Source organism: Carcharhinus amblyrhynchos, chromosome 2 (genome assembly GCF_965287045.1).
Source record: "Carcharhinus amblyrhynchos chromosome 2, sCarAmb.v2.hapA, whole genome shotgun sequence".
In the NCBI taxonomy this organism is placed as follows: domain Eukaryota; kingdom Metazoa; phylum Chordata; class Chondrichthyes; order Carcharhiniformes; family Carcharhinidae; genus Carcharhinus; species Carcharhinus amblyrhynchos.
In genome coordinates, this window is record NC_137325.1 from 112,527,313 (window position 1) to 112,550,203 (window position 22,891).

Genomic DNA, 22,891 nt, shown 5'->3' on the forward strand with positions numbered 1-22,891 from the left:
ACGGTGTCTTGGCGTTTATTGGTAGGGGGATTGAATTTAGGAGTCGCAGTGTCATGTTGCAACTGTACACTACTCTGGTGCAGCCGCACTTGGAGTACTGTGTGCAGTTCTGGTCCCCACATTACAAGAAGGATGTGGAGGCTTTGGAGAGGGTGCAGAGGAGGTTTACTAGGATGTTGCCTGGTATGGTGGGGAGGTCCTATGAGGAGAGACTGAGGGATTTAGGGTTGTTTTCGTTGGAAAGAAGGCGGCTAAGAGGGGATCTTATTGAAACATATAAGATGATTAGAGGTTTAGATAGGGTGGATAGTGATAGCCTTTTTCCTCGGATGGAGAAAACTAGCACGAGGGGGCATGGCTTTAAATTAAGGGGGGGTAGCTACAGGACGGATGTCAGGGGTAGGTTCTTTACCCAGCGGGTGGTGAGGGATTGGAATGCCCTGCCTGCTGCAGTTGTAAATGCGCCTAGTTTGGGGGCGTTTAAGAGATCTGTGGATAGGTTTATGGACAAAAAGGGATTGGTATAGGCTTGTGGGTCATTGTTTTTGTAACTGGTCGGCGCAACATCGTGGGCCGAAGGGCCTGTTCTGCGAAGGTCAGGGGACATGGAGTTGGGGGTAGGGTGTTAGCGTGGATAGAGGATTGGTTGTCAAATAGGAGGCAGAGAGTGGGGGTCAATGGGTGCTATTCGGATTGGCGGATGGTGACTAGTGGGGTGCCCCAGGGGTCAGTGCTGGGGCCTCAGCTATTTACCATTTATATAGATGATCTGGAGGAGGGAACCGAGTGCAGGGTGTCGAAATTTGCTGATGACACCAAGATTGGGGGAACGGCAAATTGTGCGGAGGGTGTGGAGAGTCTGCAGAAGGATCTAGATAGGCTGGGCGAATGGGCCAGGAAATGGCAAATGGAATTTAATGTTGGCAAGTGTGAGGTGGTCCACTTTGGTAGGAAGAATGGTAGGAAGGACTATTACTTACGTGGCGAAAAACTGCAGCAGGCGACGGTGCAGAGGGACCTCGGGGTCCTTGTGCATGAGTCGCAAAAACCCAGCTTGCAGGTGCAGCAGGTGGTCAGGAAGGCGAATGGGATGCTGGCCTTCATAGCGAGGGGGATTGAATATAAAAGTAGGGAGGTCTTGCTGCAGCTGTATAGGGCATTGGTGAGGCCGCAGCTGGAGTACTGTGTGCAGTTTTGGGCGCCGCACCTGCGCAAGGATATTTTGGCCCTGGAGGGAGTGCAGAGGAGGTTTACTAGGCTGATACCGGAGTTGAGGGGATTGAGCTATGAGGAGAGGCTGAATAAACTAGGCTTGTACTCGTTAGAGTTTAGAAGAATGAGGGGAGATCTCATTGAGACGTATAAGATGATGAATGGGATGGATAGGATAGAGGTGGAGAGACTCTTCCCGCTCAAAAAAGACAGTAGGACTAGGGGGCACAGCCTCAAGATAAAGGGGAGGCGGTTTAGAACGGAGTTGAGGAGGAACTTCTTCACTCAAAGGGTGGTGAATCTCTGGAATTCTCTGCCCGTTGAAGTGGTGGAGGCTGCCTCGCTAAATATTTTTAAGAAGCGGGTTGATGGGTTTTTGATAAGAGAAGGGATTGAGGGTTATGGGGAGAGGGCGGGAAAGTGGAACTGAGCCACGACAGATCAGCCATGATCTTATTGAATGGCGGGGCAGGCTCGAAGGGCTAGATGGCCTACTCCTGCTCCTATTTCTTATGTTCTTATGTTCTTATGTTCATAAGGCAATTTACAAGGATGTTGCCAATCCAGGCAACATCCTTGTAAATCTCCTCTGCACCCTTTCAATAGCTTCCACATCTTTCTTGTAATGAGGCAACCAGAACTGCGCACAGTACTCCAAGTGGGGTCTGACTAGGGTCTTATAAACCTGCAGCATTATCTCCCGACTCCTAAACTCAATCCCACGATTAATGAAGGCTAGTACACCATACGCCTTCTTGACCACATCCCCTACCTGCGAGGCCAATTTAAGAGTCCTATGGACCCGGACTCCAAGGTCCTTCTGATCCTCCACACTAAGTGTCTTACCCTTGGTATTATACTCCTTCATCCCATTAGACCTGCCAAAATGGACCACTACACATTTATCTGGATTGAAGTCCATCTGCTACTTCTCCGCCCAGTCTTGCATCCTATCTATGTCTCACTGCAACTTCTGACATCCCTCCAGACTATCCAAAACACCACCAACCTTCGTGTCGTTCTGCTGTAATGTTGATGTTGTATTTATTCACATTAAGATTCAGCTGTCAATTGTCAGAACACTTCATTGGTCCAGATGAATGTTGTAAATCTTCTATTAATCAACTAATTGTCAGCAAACTTGGTGATAAATATACTTTCCTCCACTTTGTTTATGAACCATGTGAACTGTAGATCCTCAACAACACTTTGTAGATTTCTCATCAATTTTTTCTCATCATCAGCTGCTGCTTCAGCAAATGCAGTCATTTTTTAGGTATATTTGGTAATTTTTGTTGGCTAATTAAATGAATAAAACTGAGTAAGTCAGTTGTTAATATTGATTAATCGCTTAAATTGGCTATAGTTAGTTTAACTTGCAGATAATGAATTCAATATTACAAACTCCAATCATGAAAATCATTAATATCAAATGTTCCCCAAGGTCTGCATGATGCTCATTTTTATAATCAACAGAACAGTTCAAACAATGATCCAGGGTAGATGTATGAGATATTTGCTGTTAGTCCCTAAAACTTTATAACAATGAGGTTTGACATTTATTAAAACATACAAATCGATTAATGACAATGTAAATATTTAGTGAAAAGGAGCAGATGAGAGACAAAGATCACGATTTGAAAAAATACTTTCAGCTGAATACAAGAATTAAATTGATGAATTACTCATAATTGGTTAATTACGCTGCCAACAACGCTGACAAACATTATGCACAGTATAGCTATTTCTTCCTTTTTATCAGCACAAGCAGAATCTCTTCTATCTTAGGTTGCAATTTAACAAATTCAACATAGCAAATCAATACTCTTGTGCAGCAAAACGTGTGCTGTAAAGACCTCATTTGTTGAGTAAAGACAAAGTGCTTTACAGTTTGTACAATGACCTTCCTGTTGTCCGGTGCTATTACTTGAATGCAATATATAAAGACAAATATCAAGTCACTTTGTCACTAACCAGTTATAAGTAGTTACCGTTTCAGGAATTCATAACCTGTGCATCTTTTACAACACTTTACTTCATAATAATATTTACAACCATGTAAAATTTGATATGTTAAAAAAAATACTTTGCAGCTTATCATTTTAAATTGCTACTGATGAATCAGAGAGAAATTCTCGGCAATGAGTCCGCATTTCTGAATATAACTAAATTATGTTATAATTCTTTTCATTTTCATAATGTTTCATCTGTGACCTAATTTTCCTATTTGCAGGTTTGTATCACACCAAATAATTGATAAATATGTCAATTCTATGAAAGATAGATAATTAAGCTTCTGAGATCATGACCACTGGAGATAAAATGTGCTCCTTCATTAAAAAAAAAGTACATAAAGATTTAATGACCTGAGTTCATAATTTCAATATACTAACATAACAGGCCCTTGGAATCAAAAACTATAGGAATATGGTAAATCCCTGATCATTTGGTGGAATTAGCAACTAAAAGGTAAATCATATAACTTCAACTTTTGAAGTAAATGTAACTGTAATGCAATAAGTTGAAATGCTTTGTTAGTAACTGACCCCGGGGAGAGGGGTTAGACGATCTGCTGGATGAGGGGGGAATCGCCACTGCTTGTGGGGTGGGTGGTGGGGGGGGGGGGGGGGGGGCGGGGGGGGGGGGGGGGGCGGGGGGGGGGTGGGGGTGGGCTGGACATTGCATGCTTTGGGGGAGGGGGGATTTAGAGCTGGCCTGGGAATTGCTGTGGGGGCCATTCTCGGGCCGTGACTGGCTGGGGGGTGGGGGGGCAGTGCACACGGAAAGGACAGCACTGCGGGGGTCCCAAGCTGGCCAGCTATCGGGCTGGCCAGTAAATGGGAGTTTAGGGCCTCTGCGCATGTGCAGAGCTCCAGAACTGTCAAACTCTGGCGTGAATATGTCCCGCTCCCCTGGGTTTTTAATGAGATTCCTGACTGGGATCTCTGCAGTGAAAAGAGTGTGGAGATTCAGGTGAGAAGCTGAACTGACAGACTAGTAGGGATTTAGAACAGTTTTCCTGCCAATTTGGGAGAATCATGGCCATAATTTCTAGGCTCTCTGATGTTTTCACTTGTATTTCTTCTAGAAAAAGAGGTATTTTGTTGAGGTTAAGTGCTTTGTCTTCCTATAAATTCAATAATTCAAGCAAACCTTTTCTTTTGATGTATCATGCCCCTAAGAGCTCATGAAACTAAGTTTACTGCAAATGTTACTGTTTCAATGAGGCAAATGGGATTTTTCTTATTTCAATTGAATGATTTTATCAGTGAGATTCACATCTTGCAGTAGAGAAGGATTATGGCATATAGAATGCAGCAAAGGTTTACCAGGCTGACTCGGGGACGGCGGGACCGATATATGAGAAGAGATTGACTAAGTCAGGATTGTTTTTGCTGGAGTTCAGATGAATGAGGGAGGGATCTCATAGTGACTTATAAAATTCTAAGAGGACTGGACAGGATAGATGCAGGAAGGATGTTCCCGATGTGGGGGAGTCCAGAACCAGCGGTCACAGTCTGAAGATACAGGGTAGACCATTTAGGATGGAGATGAGGAGACACTTCTTCATTCAAAGAGTGATGAGCCTGTGAAATTTATTACACAGGAAGTAATTGATGCCAAAACAATGAAGGCATTTAAGAAGCGGCTGGATATAGCACTTGGCATGAATGGGACCAAAAATTATGGGGAGAAAGCAGGATCAGGCTATTGAGTTGGATGATCAGCCATGATCGTGATGAATGACAGAGCAGGCTCGAAGAGCCGAATGGCCTCCTCCCGCACCTATTGTCTGTGTTTCTATGTTTCTACTGTCCCTTAAACCACCAAGAGATTTAGATGCATTGGATTGCTAATATGGCAAATCAGAATTATTAATTTTCCAATTGTACAGATATTGGGCAACTCATTTTGAATTAATTTGACCATAGGAATAGAAGGAGCAGGTTTAAAAACAGAAAATGCTGGAAAAACTTAACCTCACCCCACCCTTACACAATATAAAATCTTACCTAAAAATTTTCTTGTAGCTCTGAAGAAGTCAAATGGACTTGAAACGTCTGTTTCTCTCTCCACAGGTGTTGCCAGACCTGCTGAGCTTTTACAGCATTTCTGTTTTTATTTCAGATTTCCAGCATCTGCAGTATTTTGCTTTTATTAGTATGTTAATATAGCAGCAGGAATAGGCCATTCAGCTCATTGAGTCTGCTCCAAAATTCAACATGATCATGGCTGATCATCCACTTCAATGTCTTTTTCCCACATTATCACTGTGAACCTTTACATCACTGGTATTTAGAAATCTATTAATCTCTACCTTAAACATACTCAATAACTGAGCTTCCATGGCCCTATGGAGTACAGAATTCCGAAGATTCATAATCCTCGGAATAAACAAAATTCTGTTCCTCTTAGTCGCTTCTTTTGAAATTGTATTCTCTGGTTCCAGACTCCTCAACCAGGGAAACATCTGACCTGCACCTACCTTGTCTATTGCTTCAAATATTTTTTCAGTTTCAATGAGATCACCTCACATTCTTCAAAACTCTATAATCTTTCTTCACAGGACACTCCCGCCAACCTAGAAACAAGTCTGGTGAAATTTTGTTGTATTCCTGCTATGGCAATAATATGCTTCTGAAGATAAGAGGACTAAAACAGCACACAGTACTCCAGATGTGGCCTAACCAAGGTTCTATACAATTGAAGCAAGACTTTGTTACTCCTGTACTCAAATCCTATTGCGATAAAGGTTAACATATTATGATGATACTGTGCCTTTAAGAAATGTATTTGTGTCATGTTTCTTGAGCAGGATTTGTTTCAGCTGTCAGTTCTATTAACCAGTGTTGCTTTGTCTGTAACCAGCAACCCCTCTTGTTGCTGCAGCAGCACAATTGATATTAATTGCTAAAATGTTTGTTTTAATCTGGGCTAATGCTGTTCTGTTATTTTAGTGTTTTCCCCGGGGCTTTTCAGAGTATGGATTGATTAGGTTGATTGACAGGGACATTGTGTGACTGGCGGGGCTATATTCAGACAGAGGGAACAAACTCAGCTGCTGCTTGGGATCTGCAGAGAGAAGTAGCTCTTTCTCTCTTTGAATATTGGAGACTGGAACCTGCCGGAAAATAGGTTTCTTTGAGGTTCTGATGTTTAAAGATAGGATTTTCTTTGGAGGCTGCTGTATGGGAGTTAGTAGACAGGTGTCTCTTTCTGGATTTCTGTCCAGAGATGTTAAAAGGCTAGAAACCTAGCATCCATGTGAGTTATATATTTTTGATGGTAACTAATTCTGAAGAGCGATTTATATCTGTGGAGATATTGCTTAAATTGGGTCTATAAAAATAGGTAGTTGTTAAGAATTATACCAAATCATGTTTAAGTATTTCAATTAGTAAAAGTTATACTAATTCTTTTTGTTATATTCTCACTGTGTTGTTAAATAATGTTTGTTTTGATAAAAGCTTCCTAGTGAGTTAAAACAATCACACCTGGAAGAAACACCTTATGCTCACATTTGTGCCAACTTCATAACACATCTTGCAGTTTTGGATCTGGCGCCTCACAATATTATTAGTCTTCCTAATTCCTTGCTGCACCAGCATGTTAACTTTCAGTGGGCAGGACTTTCTGTGCCTTGCGGCAGCAGAAACATCCTGCCATTGGCTGGGAATGGGATCTTCCATCCCATGGCTGTGAAAGGGTTTTCACATTGTTCACCAGGAAACCTGCAGCAGAGGGTCGCTGTGGCAGGACTGGAATGGCTGGACAATCTTGGCTTGTGGGGCTTCATTAATTGGGTTCCCAATGGGTTTCATCAGCCAAGTCTGAAGACAGAATATCTTACCTTCTATCAGACATGCTTCCTGACGGTTACCCAGGAATCTCAAGTACACCTACATTACTATATTTCATGATTCCATACTTAAGGGGAGATGGTTGCATAGCGGCATTATCACTGGACTAGTAATCCAGACAGCCAGGGTAATGTTCTCGGGACCTGAGTTTGAATGTCTTGGCAGATGGTGAAATTTGAATTCAATAAAAATCTTGAATCAAAAGTCTAATGATGATAACAAAACCATTATCGACTGTCAAAAAGAAACATCTAGTTTACTAATGTCCTTTAGGGAAAGAAATCTGCTGTCCTTACTTGGTTTGGCCGACATATAACTCCACACCAACAGTCCTGTGGTTGATTCTTAAAATGTCCTTTGAAATGGGTTTAGCAAGTTACCCAGTTCAAAGGCAATTATAGGAATGCGCAATAAATACTGACGCAGCCAGTGATGCTCACATCCTATGAATGAATTTAAAAGAAACCTAAATGCTCATGAATCAGAAGCCCTTGTGTTTCACAAATACATGGATCTCCGTTGCACAGATTACCAAGTGTTTACTGTCAATGAAGCCAGTCAGAAATGCAATTATGAATGCAGGCTCATTTTGACTGGCATTAACGCAGACAATGCTGATATAATTGCCAGTTTCAGCAAACAGCCTGTTTTTAACATATGTGGATGGAATTGAAGATCACAGATATGCCTCTGGCACAGCACTGGAATGATCCAGAAGAAAAACTGTTGAGGACAATGGTCATTTTGACAGCTACTGGTAATGTGTGACCAATAGCCAGGGAGCACCCCATCTTTCAGAAAGCTGCAGCTGTCTTCCATCACTTGGATGTGACAACCTGAGCCCCCTGCACTCTACTGTTCTGACATATCAAAAGAACTCAGATGCTGTTTCTGCACTCTTTATTGCCAGTAGCACCTCAGATGACCTGCTCCTACTCTGTTGTACATCTGGTCACTCAATAGCAAGCTAATACTGCTGCTGTTTCCCTCTCTAATGTCCAGTTTCAGATTTCTCAATAACAGGCTATTGGTTATAATGTTCCTCATCCAAGGTCTAACTTAAAGCAGCTAAACTGCCATCCATCCTTATGTCATTCAGAAGTTTTCAACAGGTTAATGGTTTGTTTTGGACAAAGAAAACAAAGAGCAAAGAAAATTACAACACAGGAACAGGCCCTTCAGCCCTTCAAGCCTGCACTGACCATCCTGCCCCACTTAATTAAAATCCCCTACTCTTCCAGGGACCATATCCCTCTATTCCCATCCTCTTCGTGTATTTGTCAAGATGCCCCTTAAATTAAGAAGTTCTGCACTTAGTTTCAAGAGGGTTAAAAGTGCCTACCGTATCCGCTTCCACTACCTCCCCCAGCAACGAGTTCCAGGTACCCACTACTCTCTGTGTAAAAAATCTGCCTTGTACATCTCCTTTAAACCTTGCCCCTCACACCTTAAACTTGTGCTCCCTAGTGATTGATCCTTCCACCCTGGGAAAAAGCTTCTGAATATCCATTCTGTCCATGCCTCTCATAATCTTGCAGACTTCTATCAGGTCCCCCCTCAACCTCCATCGTTCTGGCCAGGGCAAACCAAGTTTCTCCAATCTCTCCTCATAGCTAATGCCCTCCATACCAGGCAACATCTTAGTAAATTTTTTCTGTACCCTCTCCAAAGCCCCCACATCCTTCTGGTAGTGTGGCAACCAGAATTGAATACTATATTCCAAGTGCGGCCTAACTAAGGTTCTGTAAAGCTGCAACATGACTTGCTTTAGTCAGGGAGGGAGTTGTGTGTAGGGGAAACCCAGTGACGGAGTGATAGAATTACTTTGGAGGGTCGTTGATGGTACAGGGAGCCCAAAAAGACGACACCCTACTCCTGCCCAGCCACCAATCCACCAGGTTTCACCTGGCAGGCTGGACATTGAGTGGACTCTCCTTCCCTGGGGAAAATCTCAAAATTGGTGGAAGGAACACTTAGGGGATGGTGATGGTATTATTGCTGGTATTAATCCAGAAACTCAGCTAATGTTCTTGGGACCTGGGTTCAAATCCTGCTATGGCAAGTGGTGGAATTCGAATTCAACAAAACATATGTGGAATTAAGAATCTACCGATGACCATGAAACCATAGTCGATTGTTGGAAAAACTCATCTGGTTCACTAATATGCTTTAGGATAGAAATCTGCAGTCCTTACCTGGGCTGGCTTACATGTGACTCCAGAGCCAAGCAATGTGGTTAACTCTCAACTGCCCTCTGAAAAAGCCTCGCAAGCCACTCAGTTCAAGGACAATTAGGGATGGACAATAAATGCTGGTCAGCCAGCGACGCCCTTAACCCACAAATAGAATAAAATAAAGGTGACTATTTCTTGTGGATTGTTTAAGTTAATTTTGCTGAAGCGAGAAACAAATGATTGAAACAGATTTCAACATCAGCTTATGCAATATTACATAGCATAGCTAAAATGTTAACTACTTTCTCCATGCAAGCCATGGCATTTTATTGAAAGTGGAATTTACATACTCTCAAACACATGATGGAAGTACATTTAAGACCTGACTAATTGTGTATATTTCACAAATTTAATAGTACTGCTATTAACAGTTTGTAACTCAGTATAATTTGAGGTCTGCTTCACAAATGTAGTTATGGCTTTTTTCATTGGCACTAAATCAATTTCAATTTTTAGTTAGATAGCAGGTAACTTCACAAAGAGAATCGCCTATCAATAACTTTTAAAAGGAGCTATGGTTATAAGCTTACTCTGATCATTTGTGTTTACATAAAAGAGAAAAAAATAGTGTTCATGTAATTAATAGTGTTTTGAATTAAAACAATTTGTATCTAGTTTCAAGGGGATTGAAGTAAAATTTAGCAGCAATTTAGATTAAAAACCAGAGACATTAAATTTTCTATATTTCCAAGATCCTGCAAGAACCCCATGTATGGTAACTTTGCCAACTCATGTTTTGCAACTCAGTAGCTTTCCCAGACCAGTAATTCAGTGTTGTGATTAGCAGTAGCTGTTTAAATAAGTATATTTTAAAAAATTAAAGTGGGCAGGATTAAACAATTGTATACTTGAATTTTGGAAGAGCTATTGATGGTAAATCTTTAATCTGCCTTTATGAGAAATATACACAGTTGGAGCGTGTTTATGAATCCTGCATCAGAAGAAGTTTAGTGGTTACTCAATACCTCATTTGTTGAAGGGATAACACGCATACTAAACATCTACATTTCTCAAGTTCAGCTTATCTAAACATATGTTCTGTTCTCACCAAATGTCACAACCTTGCCAAATGGTTATAATCAATGAGATGAACGTTTGCACATTTAGACTGCACTCATAAAATTTGATATAATTTATGTGCATCTAAAGAAAAACAACGTTTTGTGTTAACTAAAATAGTGATATTTTTCAAAAATTGGAATGTTAATGAATCTTTACATCAAATTTGTAAAATTCAATCTTTAATATTTTTGGATACAAAACAGTAAGAAATATAGAAACATTGAAAATGGGAGCAAGAGGAGGCCATTTGACCTTTCGAGCCTGTTCCACCATTCATTAAGATCAAGGCTGATCATCCAACTCAATAGCCTGATCCCACCTTCTCCCTTAGATCCCCTTTGCTCCAAGTGCTACATTCAACTGCTTCTTGAAAATATACAATGTTTTGGTCTCAACTACTTTCTCTGATTGCAAATTCCACAGGCTGAACAGTCTCTTGGTAAAGACATTTCTCCTCCTTTCTATCCTAAACAGTCACCCTATGTGACCCCTGGCTCTGGACACATATCATTCAACATATCATTGATGAAGACGAACATCTCGCCAGGGCTATCCCCACACCCCCACTTCTTGCCTTCAGACAACCACACAACCTCAAACAGACCATTGTTCGCAGCAAACTACCCAGCCTTCAGGAGAACAGTGACCACAATACCACACAACCCTGCCACAGCAACCTCTGCAAGACATGCCGGATCATCGACATGGATACCATCATCACACGTGAGAATACCATCCACCAGGTACATGGTAAATACTCTTGCAACTCGGCCAACATTGTCTACCTGATACGTTGCAAGAAAGGATGTCCCGAAGCATGGTACATTGGGGAGACCATGCAGACGCTACGACAACGGATGAATGAACATCGCTTGACAATCACCAGGCAAGACTGTTCCCTTCCTGTTGGCGAACACTTCAGTGGTCACGGGCATTCAGCCTCTGACCTGCGGGTAAGCGTTCTCCAAGGCGGCCTTCACGACACATGACAGCACAGAGTCACTGAACAGAGACTGATAGCCAAGTTCCGCACACATGAGGACGGTCTCAACAGGGATCTTGGGTTCATGTCGCACTATCTGTAACCCCCGTGACTTGCCTGAGTTTGCAAAACCTCACTTACTGTACTGTCTGGAGACAATACACGTCTCTTTAACCTGTGATCAGTGCTCCTTCCTCTCACATTGTCAGCCACTTCAGGTCTTGAACAGCAGGTTAGGTGTAAGGATTTGCATTCTAATCAGTAATCTGTAAACTGTCTGTGCTTTATATGCTCTGTCTGAGGCCAGAACTCTCCATTCACCTGACGAAGGGGCTAACCCCGAAAGCTTGTGAGTATATTATCAAATAAATAGGTTGGACTAAAACCTGGTGTTGTCAGACTTTTTACTCTGGACACCCCAACATCGGGAACATCCTTCTTGCAGTTACCCTGTCTAGTCTGTGAGAATTTTATAGCTTTCCCTGAGATCCCCCATCATTCTTCTGAATTCTAGTAAATACAATCCTAACCAACTCAATCTGTCCTCATACATCAGTCCTGCCATCTCAGGAATCAGTCTGGTAAGCCTTCTCTGCTGATCATCCAGCCTGATCCCACGTTCCTCCGATACCCTTGGATCCTCTTTGCTCCAAGTGCTATATCCAACTGCTTTGAGAAAACATACAATGTTTTGACCTCAACTACTTTCTCTGGTTGCAAATTCATCAGGCCAATACTTTCCCTGCATCCATTGTAATTCCACTCAGGAAGGTGTGGTATTCTCTCCTTTATAGGTTCAAGGTGGATGACCTCACCCATGGTGAATTCCATTTATCATAGTTTTCCCATTTATCTATCAATTTTTGTTTTTTTTTGTTTCCTACCCTGCTAACAATACTGTCTATCTTAGTGCTATTGGCAAGTTTGGACGTAGGGCTTTTTCTCCTTCATCTGAGTCAAGCAAATTAACAGTGAATAGTTGAGGCCCAAAAAAGACTGGTCACATCCTGACAATTAGAGTACCTGCCCTTCATCCCTAGTTGATATCTCCTGTTGTTCAACCAATTTCCTAATCAAGTTAATAATTGATTTTCAATTACATGAATTTCAACTTTAGCTAATAGCCTCTTATCAAATACCCTCCAGAGGCTCATTTACATAACAGCAATAGACACTCCCTTGTAGACTACTTTCATTATTTTTTTAAAACCTTCAATCATGTTCCTCAGGCATTCCTACCTTTTACAAAATCTACCTGATCAGCTGTAAAGTTTTGAAGTGTTTGGTTAATCAATCATTAATTATAGATTCAAGTAATTACTCAACAATAGATGTTAGTCTAACTTCCTTACAATTCCATGGTTTCCCTTTCTAATCTTTCTTAAATAATTAAGTGACATGCAAAATTTTCCAATCTAAAGGAACGTTCTGAATTGAGGGAACTTTGGAAGATCATAGTTAGGAGATCGGCAATATTCAGATCATGACAGTAATGGATATACAATGGGTTGGGAGTTTACTCAGGGTTCCTTCAAACTGAGCCAACTTTTCAGAAGGATAACCTATTAATGGCTGGCAATGACTTCAAAATTAATAATAAATACTCAGCTCAAAGTTCAGCCAACTGTTAAAACTTTATTGATGAATTACTCAAACAACTTCTGTAAAGTCTTGTGGCATCCTGATTGGCGGTTGGTGACTAGTGGGGTGCCCCAGGGGTCGATGCTGGGGCCTCAGCTATTTACCATTTATATAGATGATCTGGAGGAGGGAACCGAGTGCAGGGTGTCGAAATTTGCTGATGACACCAAGATTGGGGGAAAGGCAAATTGTGCGGAGGGTGTGGAGAGTCTGCAGAAGGATCTAGATAGGCTGGGCGAATGGGCCAGGAAATGGCAAATGGAATTTAATGTTGGCAAGTGTGAGGTGGTCCACTTTGGTAGGAAGAATGGTAGGAAGGACTATTACTTACGTGGCGAAAAACTGCAGCAGGCGACGGTGCAGAGGGACCTCGGGGTCCTTGTGCATGAGTCGCAAAAACCCAGCTTGCAGGTGCAGCAGGTGGTCAGGAAGGCGAATGGGATGCTGGCCTTCATAGCGAGGGGGATTGAATATAAAAGTAGGGAGGTCTTGCTGCAGCTGTATAGGGCATTGGTGAGGCCGCAGCTGGAGTACTGTGTGCAGTTTTGGGCGCCGCACCTGCGCAAGGATATTTTGGCCCTGGAGGGAGTGCAGAGGAGGTTTACTAGGCTGATACCGGAGTTGAGGGGATTGAGCTATGAGGAGAGGCTGAATAAACTAGGCTTGTACTCGTTAGAGTTTAGAAGAATGAGGGGAGATCTCATTGAGACGTATAAGATGATGAATGGGATGGATAGGATAGAGGTGGAGAGACTCTTCCCGCTCAAAAAAGACACTAGGACTAGGGGGCACAGCCTCAAGATAAGGGGGAGGCGGTTTAGAACGGAGTTGAGGAGGAACTTCTTCACTCAAAGGGTGGTGAATCTCTGGAATTCTCTGCCCGTTGAAGTGGTGGAGGCTGCCTCGCTAAATATTTTTAAGAAGCGGGTTGATGGGTTCTTGATAAGAGAGGGGATTAAGGGTTATGGGGAGAGGGTGGGAAAGTGGAACTGAGCCACGACAGATCAGCCATGATCTTATTGAATGGCGGGGCAGGCTCGAAGGGCTAGATGGCCTACTCCTGCTCCTATTTCTTATGTTCTTATGTTCTTATGATGACAGCTGTGGTGGGCCTTTTAACAGTCCTAAGACAGGATATACCTGCCTCCATATCTAAAGCCTCTCTCAACTCTGATTGTGCTTCTATGCTGACGCAGGAGGCATTGGTCATGACTTCAGCCCATCCCCAACACAATGCCATGCAGATTGTGCACTGCTGGTCAGGAGGCAGGATCACAACATCTGTAAGTGGTCAACTTCTGGTTTGCACATGACTATTAGGGGAGGTTGTGATGTTGCTGTATTGTCATTGGTTTAGTAATTCAAGGACCCAGGTTTGAATCCCACCATGGCAGATGGTGAAATTCAGATTCAATAAAAAAATCTGGAATTTAAAGTCTAATGATGATCATGATACTATGCTGATTGTCATTAACACCCATCTGGTTCATCACTGTCCTTTGGAAAAGGAAATCTGCCATCCATACTCAGTCTCATCATCATGTGACTCCAGATCCCTAGCATTGTGATTGACTCTTGAATGGCTTGGCAAGCCATTCAATTCAAGGGCAATTAGGGATGAGCATTAAATGCTGACCCAGCCAATGACACCCACATCCCATGAAAGACTTAATAAAAGATGAAAGTCCAGCCCTTTCTCTCTTGCAAGAAATTCTTAGAAATTCATTATATTATGAACACTGTTAAATAAATGTTAATTGTTAAGCTGTTAACTACATCATTACCAAATTTAATATGGCCTTGCCTATTGTTGATTCTATGAAATACTATTGCAGAAAATGCTCCTGAACAGTCAAGAAATCTAATACCTTTCTGAACATGAGTTATATGCTTATTGTAATCTATTTAAAAATGAAAATACCCCACTGGGCGGAATTCTCCCATTTTGAGACTAAGGGGCAGATGGTTTCTAAATTCCTACAGTGCCGAAGGAGGCCATTTGGTCCTTCGAGGCTGCACCAACAACAATCCCACCCAGGCCCTATCCCTGTAACCCCACATATTTAGCCTACTAATCCTCCTGACACAAATGGTCAATTTAGCACAGCCAATCAACCTAACCCACATCTTTTTGGAGTGTGGGAGGAAACTGCAGCATCCAGAGGAAACCCATGCAGACATGGGGAGAACATGCAAACTCCACACAGACATTATCCGAGTCTGAAATTGAATCTGGGTCCCTGGCACTGTGAGGCAGCAGTCCTCACTATTATGCCACCATTCCAGCGGCTGCTGTCCAGTCAACAACTGCACCCGGAAGCTTATTAATTATGCACAAATGAGTCCCCCTCTGACCCTCTTGGTGGACATGCAGTGATTTGTCCACCCTACCCTCAACTGATGGGTTGGGAGGTCCTGGCAGCATACTTAAATACCAGTCCAGCACACTCATATCACTCTCTCCAGCTCGCCTGTCTTCACCAGACTGTACAGGACATCAGCAACCCAGAGGGAAAAGACTAGTAGCCTCAGGAAGAAGTATGCTCCTTGTTTAAACCACCCTCCTGCTAAACCCAATACATGAGAGGTGCCCATGCCCCCTGGGACCCTTCCCTACTCACCTGGGCTCTTCATCCATCTCTTTTCAGTAAATGATGTGGCATCCCTTTGACTCCTTGTCTGTGAGCTTTTCACGCAACCTTCTCAGCTTTCCTCCTCTTTGTCTTCCCTCTGCCTTCAATTATTCATCTACTTCATTCACCTCCTTCACCTCGTGTGCCATTATGAACCCTCGCTCTCCCCCCACCTCTCCCCTGCCACCTCTTGCACAGTCCTCCTTCCATTATTTTCATTAGGCCATACCCCTCTCAACCCCCATCCCCCCAGCTTCATCTCACACTTGACACCTGATCAAACTTCGGACCTTTGTTGCAATAATTGTATGAGTCCCGCAGCGCAGTCTTGTCTAGATAGGCACTGGTGTGTGACACCAGGGCGGAAGGAGACCCCTGTATTCCCCAACCCAGGTGCAGTACTGATCTGAGGTGATGATACAAGATGGTACATGGGTCCAGCAGCTTGGTGCTGCCGATGCCAATGAGTTTGACACAGAGATGGAGAGCAGGAACTGGTCTGCCCCGGTACGCTGAAGTACAACATATCAGGAACAGTGTGGCAGAAAGTTGTTGCGCTCACTTTGAGATCTCTGGCAAACTGAGGACTGGCATTGTGCATGCTTGGGTTTGGTGCTGACATAAATACCCGCAAAATTTAAAGGGCTGATGGGGTGTTGGTGGGCAGCTATTTTAACAAGCATTCATGAGATGCAAATGGATGAAAATGAAGTTTGCACTGCCTGCTTATGGGAAGAGTGACCCGCAATTAACCCACCACTGGAAGAATTGCCACATGAACAGGAGGGGTAAGCCATGGGGTACAGGTCTCGGGAGTACAGCCTGTCCTTGACGCTCAGGTGGCAAGGGGGAAGAAGAGAACAGGATTAGTGATTGGGGATTCCATAGTTAAGGGGACAGATACAAGAGTCTGTGGGAACGAGCGAGACTCACGGTTGGTATGTTGTCTCCCAGGTGCCAGGGTCCGTGGTGTCTCCGATCGAGTGTCTGACATCCTTAAGGGGGAGGGGAACCAGCCCCAAGTCGTGATTCATGCAGGCACCCATGACATAGGTAAGAAAAGGGATGGGGATGTAAGACAGAAATTCAGGGAGTTAGGTTGGCAGCTTAGGGCTAAAACAAACAGAATTGTTACCTCTGGTTTGTTATCCGTGCCACGGGATAGTGTGGAGAAGAATAGAGAGAGAGAACATTTGAACTTGTGGCTAAAGGGATGGTGCAGGAGGGAGGGTTTCAGATACTTGGACAATTGGGGCTCATTCTGGGGTAGGTGGAACCTCTACAAAAGAGATGGTCTGCACCTGAACCAGAGGGGTACCCATATCTTGGGGGGGCAAAATTTGCCAATGCTATTCGGGGAGTTCAAACTGATTCAGAGGGGTGATGAAAACCTGAATTATCGCTCCAATGTACAGGAGGTTGAGAATAGGGAGGTCATGGATAAGGTTTCTAGGTCGCAGCAGTGTATTGGCAGGTGGGAGGGTGGTTTGAAGTGTGTATACTTTAATGCGAGGAGCATACACAATAAGGTGGACCAACTTGCAGCCTGGATTGGTACCTGGGACTTCGATGTTGTGGCCATTTCAGAGACATGGATAGAGCAGAGACAGGAATGGTTGTTGCAGGTTCTGGGGTTCAGACGTTTCAGTCAGTGCAGAGAAGGCGGTAGAAGAGGGGGAGGCGTGGCATTGTTAGTCAAGAACAGTATTACGGTGGCAGAAAGGACGTTTGATGTGGACTTGTCTTTTGAGGTCGTATGGGCTGAGCTTAGAAACAGGAAAGGAGGTCACCCTACTGGGGGTTTTTTATAGGCCTCCAAAAAGTTCCAGAAATGTAGAGGAAAGGATTGCAAGGATGATCCTGGATAGGAGCGAAAGTAACAGGGTAGTTGTTATGGGGGACTTTAACTTTACAAATATCGATTGGAAAAGCTATAGTTCAAGCACGTTAGAGGGGTCAGTTTTTGTCCAATGTGTGCAGGAAGGTTTCCTGACACAGTATGTAAATAGGCCAACAAGAAGTGAGGCCACATTGGATTTGGTACTGGGTAATGAACCAGACCAGGTGTTAGACTTGAAGGTAGGTGAGCACTTTGGTGATAGTGACCATAATTCAGTTACGTTTACCTTAGTGATGGAAAGAAATAGGTATATACTGAAGGGTAGAAGTTATAGCTGGGGGAAAGGTAATTGCGAGGCTATTAGGTGAGATTTAGGATACATAGGTTGGAGTAGGAAACTGCAGGGGTTGGGAACAACTGAAATGTGGAACTTGTTAAAGGAGCAGCTACTGTGAGTCCTTGATAAATATGTACCTGTCAGACAGGGAGGAAGTGGTCGAGCGAGGGAACCGTGGTGTACTAAGAAAGCTGGATCTCTGGTGAAGAGGAAGAAGGAGGCTTATGTAAAGATGAGACATGAAGGCTCAGTTAGGGCACTGGAGAGCTACAAATTAGCCAGGAAGGAGCTAAAGTGAGAGTTAATAAGAGCTAGAAGAGGACATGAAAAGACTTTGGTGGGTAGGATCAAGGAGAACCATAAAGCTTTCTATAGGTATGTCAAGAATAAAAGATTGGTTAGGGCAAGATTAGGGCCAGTCAGGGACAATAGTGGGAAGTTGTGCATGGAGCCTGAAGAGAAAGGAGAGGCGCTAAATGAATATTTTTTGTCAGTATTCACACAAGAAAAAGTCAATGTAGTCGAGGAGAATACTGAGATACAGGCTTTTAGACTAGATGGGATTGAGATGCATAAGGAAGAAGTGTTAGCAAATCTTGAGAGTATGAAAATAGATAAGTCCCCAGGGATGGATGGGATTTATCCTAGGATTCTCTGGGAGGCTAAGAAGGAGATTGCAGAGCCTTTGGCTTTGAACTTCATGTCGTCATTGGCTACAGGTATAGTGCCGGAAGACTGGAAGATAGCAAATGTTGTCTCCTTGTTCAAGAAGGGGAGTAGAGACCATCCTGGGAATTATAGACCAGTGAGCCTTACTTCTGTTGAGGGCAAAATTTTGGAAAGAATGATAAGAGATGGGATTTATAATCATCTAGAGAGAAATAAATTGATTAGGGATAGTCAACACGGTTTTGTGAAGGGTAGGTCATGCCTCACAAACATTATCGAGTTCTTTGAGAAGGTGACCAAAGAGGTGGATAAGGTGGTAACACATTGACAAAGGAAGAGCGGTGGATGTGGTTTACATGGACTTCAGCAAGGCGGTTGATAAGGTCCCCCATGCAAGACTTGAGAAGGTGAGAGGGCATGGTACCCAAGGGGCTTTGGCCTTGTGGATCCAGAACTGGCTTGCCTGTAGAAGGCAGAGAGTGGTTGTGGATGGGTCTTTTTTTGCATGGAGGTCAGTCACCAGTGGAGTGCCCCAGGGATCTGTTCTAGGACCCTTGCTGTTTGTCATTTTCATAAATGACGTGGATGAGGAAGTGGAGGGATGGGTTAGTAAGTTCACCAACAATATGAAGGTTGGTGGTGTTGTGGATAGTCTGGAGGGATGTCAGAAGTTGCAACGTGACATAGATAGGATGCAAGACTGGGCGGAGAAGTGGCAGATGGACTTCAACACGGATAAATGTGTAGTGGTCCATTTTGGCAGGACCAATGGGATGAAGGAGTACAATATCAAGGGTAGGACTCTTAGCTGTGTTGAAGTGCAGAAGGATCTTGGAGTCCGGGTCCATGGGACTCTTAAATCGGCCTCGCAGGTGGAGGATGTGGTCAAGAAGGCATACGGTGTTCTGGCCTTCATTAATCGAGGGATTGAGTTTCGGAGTCAGGAGGTAATGCTACAACTTTATAGGACCCTTGTCAGACCCCACTTGGAGTACTGTGCGCAGTTCTGGTCGCCTCACTACAGGAAGGATATGAAAGCTATTGAGAGGGTGCAGAGGAGATTTGCAAGGATGTTGCCTGGATTGGGAGGCATGCCTTATGAAGATATGTTGAGGGAGCTAGGTCTCTTCTCCCGGGAGAGACGAAGGTTGAGAGGCAACCTGATAGAGGTTTATAAAATGTTGAGAGGAATAGATAGAGTGGATTCTCGGAGGCTGTTTCCCAGGGCTGAAATGGTCGCTATGAGAGGACACAGGTTTAAGGTGCTGGGAAGCAAGTACAGAGGAGATGTTAGGGGTAAGTTTTTCACTCAGAGGGTGGTGAGTGAGTGGAATTGGCTGCCGTCGGTGGTAGTAGAGGCGAACTCGCTGGGGTCTTTTAAAAGACTTCTGGATGAGTATATGGGATTTAATGGGATTGGGAGTTACAGATAGTTCTATGGCTTGGTAGGTATGGATGTGATCGGTGCAACTTGTGGGCCGAAGGGCCTGTTTGTGCTGTAGTGTTCTATGTTCTATGAGCAGAGATCCCTGAAAGTTGGCACCCAGGTTGAAAAGGTTGTTAAAGAAGGCGTACGGTGTGTTAGCTTTTATTGGTAGAGGGATTGAATTTCGGAGCCGTGAGATCATGTTGCAACTGTACAAAACTCTGGTGCAGCTGCACTTGGAGTATTGCGTACAGTGCTGGTCACTGCATTATAAGAAAGATGTGGAAGCATTGGAAAGGGTGCAGTGGAGGTTTTGCCAAGATGTTGCCTGGTATGGTGGGAAGGTCTTGTGAGGAAAGGCTGAGGGACTTGAGGTTATTTTCGTTAGAGAGAAGGTTAAGAGGTGACCTAATTGAGGCATACAAGATGATCAGAGGGTTAGATAGGGTGGACAGTGCGAGCCTTTTTCCTCGGATGGTGATGGCTAACACGAGGGGACATAGCTTTAAATTGAGGGGTAGGAATTATAGGATGGATATCAGAGGTAGGTTCTTTACTCAGAGGGTAGTAAGGACGTGGATTGCCCTGCCTGCAGCAGTCGTGGACTCGCCAGCTTTAAGGGTGTTCAAATGGTCAGAGGATAGGCATATGGATAACATTGGAATAGTTTAGGTTAGGGGGTCGTTAGATTCGTTCCACTGGTCGGTGCAACATCGAGGGCCAAAGGGCTTGTACTGTGCTGTAATGTTTTGTGTTCTATTATGCGTCAATAAATTTTTGACTTTTTGGCTCCCATCAGATTCATTGCACCCACTTGCCACCAAACCCGCCAGGGGCTAGTGGCAGAATTTCACCTTCTATCTCTGCTACTTTCTTGCTTAATCTCTACATTTAACATTCTACCACGTCACAGCTGTGACTATAATAAGTGTAGTAACAAAAGTGAAGAATATATGAAACGACAGAATTCCTTAAAAATAAATTGGGGTGGAGAGCTCTCTTAACTTTTATAACAAACTCCTCTCTCCTTGTTAGCCCATTTGTAAAATGCTAGTTTCCCCCTTTGTATTATCTGTTTTTGTTAGTAATACATGGTCCAGTAATATTTGTTAGTAATAGATGGTCCAGCTCATGCTACTCTTTTTGTCAGTTTTAATCAGTTTGTCTAAACTTGTATAAATTAAGTGATTACCAAGACTAAGAGACAAATCAATGTGGAATAAATACTTACTGCTCTTCATTTATGTAGCATGGCTGATGTTAGTAATGATGCTGCAGTAAATAGACCAGTGTGCTATAATTCTTCCAGTTAAATGCTACCAGTAATTCTACAGTAAATAAAGCACTGAATCTTGCTCAATTTTTTCCATATCAGGATGAGTTTTATCTGCTACAGGATCATCTTAAATTCTTCAGTGCACCACCATCTTCCAGATAAAAGTTTTCGCTTCTGAGACATTGGTGCTAAGTGTGCTTTTTGCTGTCTAATCCAGATATTAAATACAGACGTTGTTTTGTTCATGACAACACATACCTGATTGTTGGAGAATCAGACTTGCTAGTAGTTGCCCACTTACCTGCATCTTTGCAGTAGTTAATGCAGTTTCCATTTTTAATCTCTGTACTTCCAACTGTTAATATAAAAAAAAGGAATTTGTTCAATGCTATACGTTGGTCCCTGATCAGTGATTTCCTAAAAAAAAATCCACATTGATGTCTTCCCTTGTCTTTAAATTATTTTCTCCCTTGACCAGCACTGCACCACATACCTCTCTAGATTCTGCAAATTGAGGAAATGTGAAAACAACTTAGCTTGACTTCATGGAATAAATATAGAAAAATAGAGGCAACCTGAGCTCATTCATCCAGAAAAGATCTACAGTTTCCTACCATTATTAACAGTTACAATAGGTAAATATTGTAGTAGTTATAAAACTAAAAGGAGTGAAACTGGACAGACCACCTGGCATTGACCTAGGCACCGGAAAACACAGCTCTTTCAACCCTGCATAGTCTACCTTACGAACAGCTAGGGGTTTGTGTGAACATAACATTCAAGGCTATGGACCAAGTGCTAGTAAATGGGATTAGGTGTGGGTGGGGGTGGCGGGGGGAAGGGGGTGGTAGTGGGAGGAGGTGGTCAGGCGTTTCTCACATTTCAATGCAACTTGATGGGCCAAAGGGCCTCTTCTGTGGTGTATGATTCTATAATTCAATAAAATTGGGACAGCTGTTTCTCAGGCGAGTCAAGTAACAGCCTGACATAGTCATCTCATGGAATCATACCTTACAGATAATGTACCAAACACCCCACCATTCCTTAGTATGTCCTGTGGCACCGGCAGGACAGACACAGCAGAGGTGGCACAGCACAATGGTATAATGAAGGAAGTTGCCCTGGGAGTCCTGAACATTGACTCTTTATCCCATGAAATCTCATGGCACCAGATCAAACATGGATCAGGAAATCTCCTGCTCATTACCACATACAATTCCCCCTCAGCCATTAAATCAGTACTCCCACATGTTGAACATCACTTGGAGGAAGCACTGAGTGTGGCAAAGGCACAGAATGTACTCTGGGTGGAGGAATTCAATGTCCATCATCATGTGTGGCTTGGTAGTACCACCACAGACTGAGCTGATCAGATTCTGAAGGACATGGCTGCTAAACTGAGACTCTGGCAGGCGGTGAGGGAAACAACAAGAGGGAAAAACATACTTAACCTCATCCTCACCAATCTGCCTGCCACAGATGCATCTCTCCATGACAGTATTGGCAGGAGTGACCAACACACAATGTGTGTGGAGACAAAGTCCCATCTTCACATTGAGGATACCATCATTGCATTGTATGGCACCACAACCATGCTAAATGTGATAGACTTTGATCAAATCTGGCAACTCAAAACTGGGCATCCATGAGGCACAGTAGGCCAGCAGCAGCAGCACAACTGTATTCAACCACAACCTGCAACCTCATGGCCTGGCAAA

At 43.4% G+C, this 22,891-nt stretch overlaps 1 protein-coding gene across 1 annotated transcript in view; it reads right to left on the bottom strand.

Moving 5' to 3' along the window:
• The window catches only part of c2h10orf67 (chromosome 2 C10orf67 homolog), a 201,626-nt gene that overhangs the window by 41,336 nt on the left and 137,399 nt on the right, over window positions 1-22,891 (bottom strand). The window contains exon 9 of the mRNA XM_080214695.1: window positions 21,475-21,528. Within this exon, the coding sequence (XP_080070821.1) occupies window positions 21,475-21,528 (54 nt within the window). The remainder of the gene's footprint in view (window positions 1-21,474; window positions 21,529-22,891) is intronic.